The 12,497-nt window shown below is 67.4% G+C and overlaps 1 protein-coding gene across 1 annotated transcript in view; it reads right to left on the bottom strand.

The window, feature by feature from the left end:
• SSBP4 (single stranded DNA binding protein 4) overlaps window positions 1-12,497 on the bottom strand; it is a 57,946-nt gene that overhangs the window by 16,716 nt on the left and 28,733 nt on the right. The window contains exons 5-9 of the mRNA XM_029912276.1: window positions 5,954-6,043; window positions 2,812-2,895; window positions 995-1,054; window positions 641-710; window positions 13-83 (exon numbers count right to left, since the gene is read on the bottom strand). Coding sequence (XP_029768136.1) covers window positions 13-83; window positions 641-710; window positions 995-1,054; window positions 2,812-2,895; window positions 5,954-6,043 — 375 coding nt within the window. The remainder of the gene's footprint in view (window positions 1-12; window positions 84-640; window positions 711-994; window positions 1,055-2,811; window positions 2,896-5,953; window positions 6,044-12,497) is intronic.

Below are 12,497 nucleotides of genomic sequence, written 5' to 3'. Positions count from 1 at the left end.
GGAAACACCCACCTGAGGAGCCATCCCCGCCATGCCTCGCGGGGGGTTCATCCGCTGCATCGGGCCCCCCATATTCGGATGCCCTGTGCAAAGGGAGAGGGGAAGGTGAACAAGGCAGCAGGGCATAAGCTCCCCTGAACCCCAACTTCCGGGGCATGGCTCCCTGAACCCCACAAACCCCCACTCCCAGAGCTCTGTTCCCCCAACCTCCCTCAACCCCCCACTTCCGGGGCATGGCTCCCTGAACCCCCCACTCCCATGGGGCTCTGCTCCCCCCAGGGAGCCCCCAGCACTGAGAGGGGACTCCCAGTGAGGGGTCATAATCCCAAAGTGCCCTCCCAGCGCAAGGCCTCATCCTTCCCCACAGAGACGGGATGGGGGGGGGCTGCTCCTGGGCTAGGCTGTGTGGGGCTTCCCCTCCTCTCCTGGGGGCTCCTGTCTCTTTGCAGTGAAGGGTCCCCCCCTTGGGGGAAGGGCTGCTCCCAGCCGGGGCCCTTGTCTCCTCCCTGGCGGCCGACCCACTCATGTCCCGCTGGTGCCCCAGAGCTGGGGGCCGACAGGGCCTGAGGTGGCTAGGGAGAGGGGGGAGCAGACCGGAGATTCCGTGCTGGGGAGGGGCCACGCGGGTGGCATGACTCACCTTGCGATCTCGTGCTGGGGTCCATGGTGTTGGGCAGCAGCGGCTGGGAACCTGGGACCCCCACGGGCGGCTGCGGGAACAGAAGGGCCGTGAGCCTGGAGCTGCAGCCATCAGGAGGGAAAGGCATGGACCGGGCTCCCCCGGGGAAGGAGCACCCCCACCTCCCAGGGAAATGGCACAGACCGACCACCCCCCCCCCCCCGCCCTGGGGAAGGAGACTGACTAAGGCCCCCCCCATACCTAGGGCTCCACTCCCTGACCCACTGCCTGAAGAGACTGGGCAGGGAGCTGGCCTGGACATGGGGCGACCCGCCCTGCGAGGGCCCCAGCTCTCAGGGCCCCGGGGCGACTCACCTGGTTTGGCATGCGGAGCGATGGCCGGGGGCCGCCGGGGTAGCGAGGGGACATGAAAGGCTGCAAGAGACAGAGCAGGGGGGCAGGTGAGAGCACATCCCCAGAGCCCAGCCAGGGCGGGGCACGAGAACGGAGCCCCCGGGGCCGGGGCAGGGCGGCCTGAGCTGGGAGCTCACCCGCTGCTCAGAGGCGTCTAACGGCAGGCAGTGATGCGTGGCCCGGCTAGAGGCTGCAAGGCAGGAACCCAGGCGTCCAGGCCCAGCCAGACCGGATGCACCCAGCATTCCCCGTCCCGCGGCCCTGGGTAAGCGAGAGGCTTGGTGCCCGCAGGGGACGGGACAGAGGTAGGGTCTTACTGCACCCCTCAGCTCCTCCCCCGAGGAGCTCTCAGCACTTTGCCGGGGGGCCCCGTATCACTAGCAGTGTCCCATTTGGCAATGGGGAAACTGAGGCAGTGACTTGCCCAAGGTCACCCAGCCGACCTGTGGCAGGTTTCCCAAGCGCCCGGCCTGTGCCTCCCGCCCGGAGCCATCTGGACTCGTTGTGGGGCTGCTGTTCCTGGCGTCGCTGCGTTGACACAACGGACACAAGGGGGTTTGCCCTGAAGCTGGTGTTACGGCTGCTGCCCCGGCCCCTCTGCTTCTGCCCCCGGGGTTTGCATTTCAGCTCGCTCCCAGGCTTGTTCTGAGGCGTCTCCCAGCGGCAGGCCCCTCCGGGCGCTGGGCAGAACCGCCGTGATAGGGCTGGGAGCAGCCTGCGCTGCCATGGCCTCGCAGAGGCCCATGCACCCAGGTTGGCACCCGCCAGCCAGCCCCCCAGCTGTCCCGCAGGGACTGTCCCTTCACCCCCCCAGGGCAGGACTCTCCCCAGTCCCCGTGAAGCAGAGCCCAGGGGGGCCGGAGGGACCCAGCGCCTCTGGAGTGGATGGATCCTAAGGGCTGAGGCGTCCCGTTCCCTGAGGGAGAGCTGGGCTCCCCCACAGTAGTGCCCAGGCAAGCCCCTGCCCTGCTGCCCCCAATTTACCCCATTGGTCCCTCCCAGCTGCAAGGGTCTCCCCACATCACTCGCCCCCAGCCCCTCCCTCACAGCGACAGACACCCGGATCGTGCAAGGGCCAGGGGCCTTGTGTTGTGCACAGACGCTGGCACTGGCTTTGGCGGGGCCTGGGGGCGGCATGGCCCAGCCCTTCTGCACGGCTGCCCCCCCATCCCAGGCCCCAGCCTTGCTCCCTGCATTCAGGCCTGGCTGGGGCAGGTGTCAGCGTGTGAAGGGGCGGGGGGGGAGGGCTGAGGGTCCCTGGAGGCCCCTATCTCCCAGCTGGGGGATGGAGGGTGCCAGGGCAAAGCAGATGATCTGGGGCCTGCTCTGACCCACTGTGCAGTTCCCACCGGGCGGAGCGGGGTGGGCCGGGCAGCTGCCCGGGGCAGGGCACATGGGAAGTGGAGCTCACTCCCTGCCTGTCCTGGGGGGCCGTGCTGAGCCCGCGCTCGGGGGTGGTGGGAGGGGCCTGAAAATGGGAATCTGCCGGGCACTGGGCACAGCCCTGGGCTGTGTGTGGCTGCGTGGAGCGGGGTGCAGACGGGGGGCTGGGGTACACCTGGGGATCTCCACGGGTCTGTGGCAACGTCCGCCCAGCCGCCAGGCCGCAGGAGCCCCCAGAGCCTCAGGTGAGCGACCCCACGCAGAGTGGGTGAGTATGCAGGAAGCGGGGGAGAGAGTGGCTTGTGGGGGGGATGCGCACACTGGGGTCGGCAGGCTTCTTCCCCAGGCCCAGCCTGTTGGGGGGCGGTGGGCCGGCTCGCTCCAGACGGCCTTACCTGGCTGTGGGGCCCCAGCATGGGGGCGGCAGGGTTGTGGGGCGGAGGCTGAGCGTGCGGTGATGGCTGAGAGCCCGGAGGTCCCTTCAAGAGAAACAAACCACAGGGCGTTACAGGAAGGAGGGGCTGGGCCGAGCCCCCATCACCCGCTGCCCATGGCCCCTGGCCTGCTCCTAGGCCCTGCTGGTGGGTCCCTCTCCCTGGGGCTGCCAACCAGAGACACCCCCCCAGTGTACCTGAGCTCCCCGCTCACCTCGGCCTGGCTGCTGCCCTGAGCCAGGACACGGGGCCACTGCCCGCCCATGCTGAGCCACGGCCATCACCCCGGGTGGGGGGGACATGCCGGGGGAGGTGGGGTCTGGAACATGTGGGCTGCCTGGCATGTGGGGGGCAGCCCAGGACCTGGGCACTGGGAGTGGGTGTCTCCAGCTGCCGTCGGAGACGCTGGTACCCCAGCGCTGTGGAGCGGGGCAGAGGTGAGGGGAAGCCCCAAGCACCAGACAGCCGGATGGCCTCAAGCCGGTCCCCATGTCCACCTGCAGGTGGCAGCAACCCCCCCCCCCCGGCACCCCTCTACAAATGGGGGCTCTGCACACCGGGTGTGGCTGGGCAGGGGCAGCCGCGGAGCAGCACTCAAGGAGGGGGCCGCTCGTCCCCAGGCGTGAGGGGCAGGAGAAAAGCTCCAGCTGGCAGAGCTGAATGTTGGCAGCGCCAGGCGACTCCTGGGGCTGTGGGCACCCGTCGGTGTTCCCAGCAGACTGTCCCTGCAGGGGAAGGTGCGGTGACCCCAGGGCCCCTAGAACGCTGCCCGCCTGGCTCCCACCCCATGGGGAGGTGAGGAGCTCCAGGCTTCCCTCGGATCTTGCCTGGCACAGACTCAAGGCAGAGTCAGTGCCCAGCCGGAGCAGGCCAGGGGTTCGTGCACGGGCAGCGTGGCACAGGCTGCACAGTGGCTCCGCTACCCTGGCCCTTAGAGCCTCTCCCGCCCCTGCCCGTCTACCCGAAGTCCCCAGCATGTCGCCGACAGCCAGCGCATCGGTGCTGGGCCCGCGGCCACGGAGATGCAGAGGGGCCCATGTCCCACCCCTGGGCGCTGCGACCCGGCTCTGAGCACAAGGCAGGCGCAGGTGGGATCGGGCTCCTGTCTCCTCCTCGGGGCGGCGGTGCTGGGACTGGCATGAGGCTGCGGCGGAGCCAGCGAGCCCATCCCCGCACGGCAGTGCCGCTGGCCCCTATTTAACACTCAGCCTCCCAGGGCTCCCGGCCTAATGGGGACCATATGGCATCGGCAGCGTGGCAATACTGAGCCGGCTCCCGCCGGGCGGGCTCAGCCAATCCGGACGTGGGCGCCGCGCGGGGCTAAACGATGCAATTAATAAAATCATTTTCTATCCAGCTAAGGAGATAACGACTTGGCACAGCAGTGCCTCCCGTTCAGCACCGGCAGTGCCCTGGCAGGCCGGCAGGGGACGGCCAAGGAGGCACGTGGCTGGCTCGACACTAGGGGGCAGCGTCTCCCCACACATCCCTTCCCGTCCACCCCACCACGGCTCTCAGCTGCACAGCGAAGCCAGTTGGGCCCCAAGGGTCTGAGCCCAGAGCAGAGCAGCTGCCAACGTCGACACCCGCAGCAATGCCCACACCCCAATCCCTGGCTGCACCTGCACCACTCCGTGCAACCCCCCTCGTGCACACCCCAGGCACCCTCCCCGTGCACACACCGACCCTGTGTGCCCCCCCATGCACACGCACACCTGCACACACACCCTCCCCATGCACACGCACTCCTGCACACACCCCAGGCACTCTCCCCATGCACACACCAACCCTGTGCACCCCCCCTGTCGTGCACACACACTCCTGCACACACACCCCAGGCACCCGCTCTGTGCACCTCCCCGTGCACACGCACTCCTGCACACACCCCCTTCCCCGTGCACACACCAACCCTGTGCGCCCCCCCGTGCACATGCACTCCTGCACACACACCCTAGGCACCCTCCCTGTGCACACACTGACCCTGTGCACCCCCCCGGTGCACACGCACTCCTGAACACACACCCTTCCCACACACACACACTCCTGCACACATCCCAGGCACCCTCCCCGTGCACACAGCGACCCTGTGCACTCCCCAGCTGCATCTTCCTCCGTGCCCACGGCATCAGCTCCCCTCCCCGGCTCCACCTCCTCTGCCCCCCATGTCTCTAGCAGCTCCACCAGCCTGGCCAGAACCCGCCCGTCCTCCACTCCCAGGGGGCGGGTGAGCCTGAAGCCAACCGTGTGTCCTGACAGTGCCCATAGCACGTGCCAGCCCCACACTCAGCACCTTGGGCTGGGCCCCCTTGGAGGTGCAGCTGGGCACACAGCTCTGATTGCCAGGTGCACAGGCGACGTCCACTCCACTGCGGGGGCAGCCCGTTCCTACGCACGGGGGGGGCGCTGGCCACAGAGCAGCAGGGCCCTTGTCCCTCAGCACCAGTTCACACCCCTCTGGGTGGCCAGGCAACTCCCGACTGGAGGCCCAGCAGCCAGGCTTAGGACATGGCGGCGGGGGGGGGGAGGGGCTGGCCCCCTTCGCAGCGCAGTGGCTGCTCCTGAACCGCAGCAGGGGAGAGGGAGGGGGGCTGCTGCTTTCGACTCTCCCCTCACCCCCGCGGGAACAGGCAGCCCTCGGGAGCAGTAGGCTCTGACGGTGACTCTGACACTTGCTTTGGGCACTGGGACAGCCCTTGGCTGGCAGCAGGCCTTGGCACTGCTGGAGGTGCCCGGAGGAGGGACAGTGGTGCCAGCTATGCCCCAGCACTGCAGCGACCCAGCAGAGTCCCCAGCAGCAGGGCCAGGGCAGAGCTGGCAAGGAGCCCATGGGGTCCCCCTTGGCAGGGCAGAGCTGTGGAGGGCCGGCTGGGTCTCAGAGCGCACGGCGCTGGCTCCCAGGGGTTACATGACCCCAAGGGAAAGGACTGGGGCTGCCCTCTTCCTCCACGGGGAATCCCTGTGGGGACCGCCCACCCCCGGGCACCTTGTCCCCTGGGCGTTTGCTGCTCCCCACGGCGCACCACGAGGCCGCGATGCCCCACAGCGCGCCACGCAATCCGCATGGAATGGGGCCCCCAGCCGGCCGCGCAGTGGGGCAGGGTACCTGAAAGAAACCGGGTGGCATGGGTCCTCCTGGCATGCCGTCGTTCGGGGGCATGTTCCCCATCACGGGGCTAGGGGCTGCCGCGGCACTCTGCGGAGAAAGGGCAAAGGTCATCCCGAGGGGTCACATGCTGTCCAAGGCTGGGGAGGGGAGTCTGGGACGGTGGGAGTCAGCCCGCCCCCCCACCCTGCCCTGCATCCCCCTGGGAACATGCTGCGCCCCCCACTGCCCGGCCCCACTCCCAGCCCAGGAAGGGGGGCAGCCTCCAGGTAGCTGCAGTGAGGGGTCAGAAGCCCTGGCAGGGAGAGGCCTCTCCAGGTGGGACAGCCTGTATTGAGTATTGGGGGCCCCTCCAATATCCCATGCATGCCCCTCCCTCAGCACCCCACACGTGCCCCCCACGGCTGTGCTGAGCCCCTCCCCCACTCTCTGGCGCTGGTTTGGGCTGGTTCTCATAGGGCAGCGGTTGAATTTGGGGTTTGGGGGGAGCCTCCCCACACATGCTCCCTCAGTTACCCCCCGGAGGCTGTGCTGCTGAACATGTCCTGCGCCCCCCCAGCTCTCCCCCCCTCACTGCCCAGCCAGACCCCCACAGCTGGCTGGCCAGTGACAGAAACCTCCCACAGGGCTGAGGTGGCAACCTGGCCTAGTTGGTATGGCCCAGATCAGGGAGCCAGGACTCCTGGGTTCTAGTCCTGCCACTGACCCTGGGTGGGTCACTGCCCCTCCTGGTACCTCCCCTGTCCATGAGCATGAGCTCTGGGCCGATGCCCACAGACGCTGCTGAGAGACGTGTGCTCTGCCCTGGCTTGGGGCCCTCTGTGGGGAGCTGGAGGCGAATATCCTGCCCCTGCCATGGGTCCATCCCTCACCCCAGAGGGGTTCTGCTCCCGGCAGGGAGGGAATTCACCCTGCTGGGGGCAAGGGGCTGTCAGGCCAGACAGGAAGCAGATGTGCTTGGCTGTCAGCAGGGTGGCCACAGGCCTGGCCCCTCGGCGGGATGGCTTGTTTTTGAACAGCCGGGCTGTCAGCCAGGTAAATGAATGACGCGGTGTGCCAGGGAAGGGCTGAGAGCTGTCAATGTGTGGGCTGGGCATGGGGGTGGCACAGAGCGCCAGGGTGGCCTGGAGCCAATGCCTCTCTCCTAGGGCGCAGGAGCTCCCGGCACCTGACAGTGCTGCCTGTCTTGGCCAAAGACGCTAACCCGTGTGGACACAGCCGGTGCCAGCCATGCCCGAGGGCAGCACCCCCTCCTGGGGACAGGGGGGAGCTCGGCTTCCTTGGGGCAACAACGCTCAGGTCAGGCCCTGCGGCCCCACAAAGCAGGGAGGAGCCGGGTGTTTGGCCTCAGCCCTGCCCCCAGCAGCTCGGAGGCGGTGGGCCCTTGCTCCCCACCCGGAACGGAGGGCTGGGAATGTGCCCCTGCCCATAGCGCAGCCAGCCGAGGTGCCAGACCCTCGGGGAACACCCCTCCTCCCAGCCCGCTGCCCCCAGGCACTCGGCGAGGCTCTCACCACCAGCAAACAAACTCAATTAGGCTCAGCCTGGCGCCCGCTCGTTACCGCGGCTGCAGATTACCCCTCGGCTCCGGTCACCATGCTCCCCGTGTGCTAATTACGGCCCCTGCCCCAGGTCAGCTCCCCCGACTGCCCTCGTTACAGGTGGCACCAGGGGCGCTGGCCCCGGCACAGCTGACAGTCAAGGCAGCTGGGGCCGCGCTCATGGCCAACGTGCAGCTAATTGGATGAAATTAACGGCACTAATTAGCGAGGCATCAGGTCCGGGGAACGAACCATCCCTCAGGGGTGGGTGGAGCTGGCTCAGGGGGTCCCCACCCAGCACCGACCAGAGCAGCGGGGATGTGGCCAGGCCTCAGCTCCCTGCCAATGCCCCTCGGTCCCGACCCACAGCCGCTCTGCTCTGCCAGCGCAGCTCCCTCCCAGCAGGAGGGCGGGTGCACCTCTCCATAACTGCCAGGGAGCTGGGGGCCGTGGGAGCAGGTGAGGGGCTCCCTGCAGCTGCTTTCTGCTCCAAGACCCCTCCCACCTGCCCCCACCATGCACCAGGAGTAGACGCCCTTAGTAGAGACCAAGGGAGCTCCAGACTAAGCACCCTGCTCCCAGGCCAAACCTGGCCTGCACCTCGCTAGTCTGCAATGGGGCGGCGCAGTCCATGGACGCTATGGGGCCCAGCATGCTGGGGCCCGCTGGCCAGGGCACAGCCGCCCAGGACCCAGTGAGCGAGCGCCTCCTTGCCCCCCGATCATCCAGCCAGGACACATCTCAGTACGAGAGAGACAGAAATAGGTGGAGAATCCAGCCAGAGCTGCTTCCCCCCCCCCTCGGCAGAGCCCCAACCCCTGCCCGGGGAGTCAGAGTCAGGCCACCTGTGGGGCGGGGCGCTGCAGGCCTGGGCTGGGCTGTGGGGCAGGCCCACGTGGGTGTGCTGTGTGCAGGGGGGCACACGGGCCCCGCCGCCCGCGTCTGTCCAAGGGGAGCTATTAAAGCCAAGGAATGCGCTGGCTTTCCGGCTCGGCCCCTCGCTGCTCGGCCACAAATGGTTTCAATTTGAAAGGGAGGCGGCTGCTTTCTGCACCTCCATGGCCGTGCTGGGGAAGGGGCCTGCAAAGGGGCTGGGGGGCCCCGCTCCATGGGGCTGGCTGAGACACTGCCAAATCCAGGGCCCCGTGCAATCTCCCCTCCTCCTCCTGATCCTGTCGTCTCCTTCTGCCCTCTGCGCTGGGACCACCCCCCTCCATCAGCCCGGGGATCTTCCCTTCTGTAAGGCCCCTGCCCCCGAGCCGCCCTCCCCTCTTTTGCCTGGACAGGGCCTGCCCCGACTGGAACGCTAGGAGTTGCCCCCAGCCGGCCCTACCACGGCCTGGCAGACCCCCCCTTTGCCCCTGGGGACACAGCCCAGGCGGGGCGGGATGGTGGCGAACAGGAGGGATGGGTCAGAGGGAGCGGGTGACACCCGGGCACGGCACACAGAGGCAGCGTCTCTGCCCACACGGACGGTGGGAATGAGCTGAACAGCCTGACTCTCCTGCCCGGCACCGGGGGCCCAGCGTCCCCCCACACAGCAGCTGTGAACATCCTGGAATCCCAACAGCAGCATCTGTGCCCGCTTGGCCCCGGGGCAGACGGCAAACGCGGTGCAGGGCGGGGCCAAGGCCTCCGGACAGGACAGACAGACCAACCAGCAGTGAGGGACGCACACAGGCTGCCCTGCTCTGGAACAAAGCATGTCCAGTTGTGGTGAAAGGAACCAGGGCTGGCCCGGCAGCGAGTGGGATGGGCACACTCGTTACCAGCGCCAGAAACAGCCAGGCCACAGAGCCCAGATGCCTCATCCCCTCCCAGGGCCCTGTTAGAGCCAGGTTGGGCACACCGGCCGGTCTTGCTCTGGGGGACCAGTCTAGCCATCCCCAGAGCACAGCTATTCTCTCCCCCGCAGCCCTTTGAGCATGACTCACCCAAGGCCAGGGTCCCCCCACCCACCTGGCAAGCCCTGGGGGAGGCTGCAGCTGTAGCTCAGGGGCACAGCGTCTGGCCCTCACCCTTGCATCAGGCCAGTTTCCCTCCCTCCCTCCCTCCCCATGTCCCTTTTACAGCTCAGCGTGGCTGCACAGAGCGGTGACCCCCTGAGGGGCACCCTGGGGGGGCTGGCACAGGATGTTAGCACTCGCCTGTCTCACTGCTGAGCCTGGCAGGCCCCTGTGCCCCACATGCATTAGCCCCCCCTGCGCGGCAGACCCATCATGTACTGGTCCGGGAATAACCAGCCCTGGAGACCCCCAGCTGGCGCCACCGGCGGGGAATTTCAGCCACCTCCTGCCGCCCACTGCAGATAGAGGGCCGGGCTACCAGGGAGAGAACACGGGACATCCAGTCCCACAGCCCAGCTGGGCTCCAGGGCTCAGCAAGCGACCAGACCAGCCGCATGGCAAGCCGAGGGTTAATACTGAGCATATGGGGGGAGGGGGCCCGTTAGCTGCCCCCCTGCTCCCCCAGGCTGCACCCTCCCGCTGGGAGCAGATAGTGATCTCAGCCCCGCGCCCACCGGCTGCTTGACACACCGTCTCCGGCTCTTTCCACAGGCGCCACATGCCAATGCCTGCCCAAGGGGCCAGACCCTCCGTGTCCAGCACGTTCAACCCTGGGTGCCCCAAAGGGACCCACCCCGAGTGCTGTATATGGGAACAGGACACCCCCTCCATGGAGCATGGGCCTCCACTTGCTGGCTCATGCCCCATCCCCAAACCCCAGGCCCCTGCCAGAACATGCTGGCCATAGGCATTGTGACGTCACAGGCTGGTGTGACATCAGAAGGCCACTCCCAGTGATGTCACAACGGCCCAGCTGGAGGACTCTGCCCAGCCTCCTAGAGCAGCTGGGTATTTTTACCCCTCTGCTCGCGGGCATCTCCCTGCCGTCCACAGCAGCAGAGCTGCCTGGCGCTCCGGGATCGGGCTGGCTAGCCATGGGCAGCTCTGTGTGTGCACCCTCCAGCCCCTCACATGGCGTGTGCTCCGCTAGCCCCCACAGCCGCCCCCACCTGACAGAGCCCAGCGGCTCCTCTCAGGAGCCAGTGACTCATTTACATGAAATATGACTAATCCCTTCCGTGACAGATGTCACCAATTGAGCAAGCGGGCGCTGCACACAGCCGGGCTTGCTGGAAACACTCCCTCCATCACGCTTAAATGGAGAGGCGACGCCGGCCGCCCGCCTGGGCACGGCCCCACAGCTCAGCAGCCCCGGGGCTGGCCAGCTGCAGGCTCCTGGCAGGGGAGGTGCAGGGAGGGGTGGGGGCACCATGCCCACGTGGTCCTGTCGGGCAGCCCCCTCCCCGCTGGGTCGGCAGGGATCCGACGAGCGCTGGCATGGACGGCAGAGATAAGGAGGCCGTGTGGGCGGGTGGGTTGCTCACTCACTAATTCCCTGCCGAGTGACGACACGCGACACAATCACAACTGGGGCAGGAATAGACTGACAGCTGCGCCCCCCCCCACGCAGAGCCAGCGCCTGGCTCCTTCTCTCCTCCCTGGCTGAACCCCCACCCCTGCCCCGGCTGTGTGTCACCACGGGGCGGGTGCAGGCTGGGGGGCAGAGGAGCACCGAGACTCAGGACAAACCAAACACAGGGGTTCTCTTTCCAGGCTGTTTGCAATGGGAGGGGGGGTTGGTGGACGTGTTTGGGCACCACCGTGATGACCGGGTGGTGCCAGGCGCTTTCTCAGATGCAGCGAGAGCTCCTCCTGGGGAGCTGGTGGGGCTGGGCAGGATCCTCAGGGGGCTCCTGGGGCCCTCCAAGGGCCGAGCCCCCCATGACCAGCCCATTCCTGTTAGCATGCAGTGACGTTGCTTGGGCTGGCCAGGCAGAGGGAGTGGAGAGGCAAACAGGCACGTGGCTCCTAGTGACCCCGCTGAGCCAGCAGCCACAGAAAAGCCTGAGTGCACTAAGGTGCCGTGTGTGAGCAGCCCCCTGGGGACCCGCCAGCAAGGAGAGGTGGCATCGGAACAGCCTTCCTGGCAGCCCCTGGACTGTGGGGCCTGGGCAGAGGCACCCAGTCACGCCGCACCTCGCACCCCAGGGCTCAGCGCACTCTGTGACACAAGCTCCCTGCCACGCAGGAGGGGAATATCACCCCCCGGATGGGAAAACTGAGGCACAGACTCACTCCCACTCCACAGAGCTAGGGATGGAACCCAGGAGTACTGACCTGTGATTCCCGGTGCTCATTGCCAGATGGTTCACATGCCCTCCCCACTGTGCATGGGCACCCGGGGGGCCACGCTGCCCGAGGGCACTTGGCTACCACCACCACGATCCCCTCCACTGGCTGGCTCTCCTGTGAACTGGCTCAAGGAGGCAAGTGCTGGGGCTTAGAGGAACCGTGTGCAGCATCTGCTGCCAACCTACAGCCCGGGGAGCCGAGGCCCCTGCCTTCATGGTGCTTCAGTCCCAGAGCCAGGCCCCATGGGACTCCCAGCCAGCCAGTCCCACACACGGAGCCCCATGCCATCCGCTCCCACCAGACGCCGTGGGGCACGACAGGATTCTAGGAGGCAGCAGCAGCCCCAGCAGGGACATGTTACCCAGGGCAGAGCACTGGGCAATGCTGCATCCCTGAGTCGGCATCACGGGTCATGCCCACCCTCTCCCCCGTGAAGTCACACAGGTCATAGGCAGCAGGAAGCCCCCCCCGCCAGGCCCCGGGGCCCTGATGCCGTCCCCGTGGGCCAGGGGCTTGGCCCAGGCAACCTCTCTGCTCCAGGGGGAGCGAGCGAGCGAGCGCTAGGGCCCTGCAGCTGGCCGAGCAGACACGGTTATAGCCCCCTGCCTCATTTATCAGCTGCAGGATCAGAGCAGGCTGGGCCCAGCTGAACTCACTTTACAGCCATGCACAAATCATTTGCAAGACAATGGAGAGTCTGTGCAGGCAGCCAAAACCAACAGCGCCGGAGGCGAGGCAGCCGAGCGGCACCCCATGAAACCGGCCTCCCCAACGCCAGCCGCGCAAATCCCCCCCCCCCCCCCC

The sequence above is a fragment of the Terrapene carolina genome, unplaced genomic scaffold (genome assembly GCF_002925995.2).
Source record: "Terrapene carolina triunguis isolate 2854851 unplaced genomic scaffold, T_m_triunguis-2.0 Scaffold194, whole genome shotgun sequence".
NCBI classification, from domain to species: domain Eukaryota; kingdom Metazoa; phylum Chordata; order Testudines; family Emydidae; genus Terrapene; species Terrapene triunguis.
The sequence above is the reverse complement of the archived record's forward strand: the minus strand, read 5'-3'. Positions and strand labels throughout refer to the sequence as shown.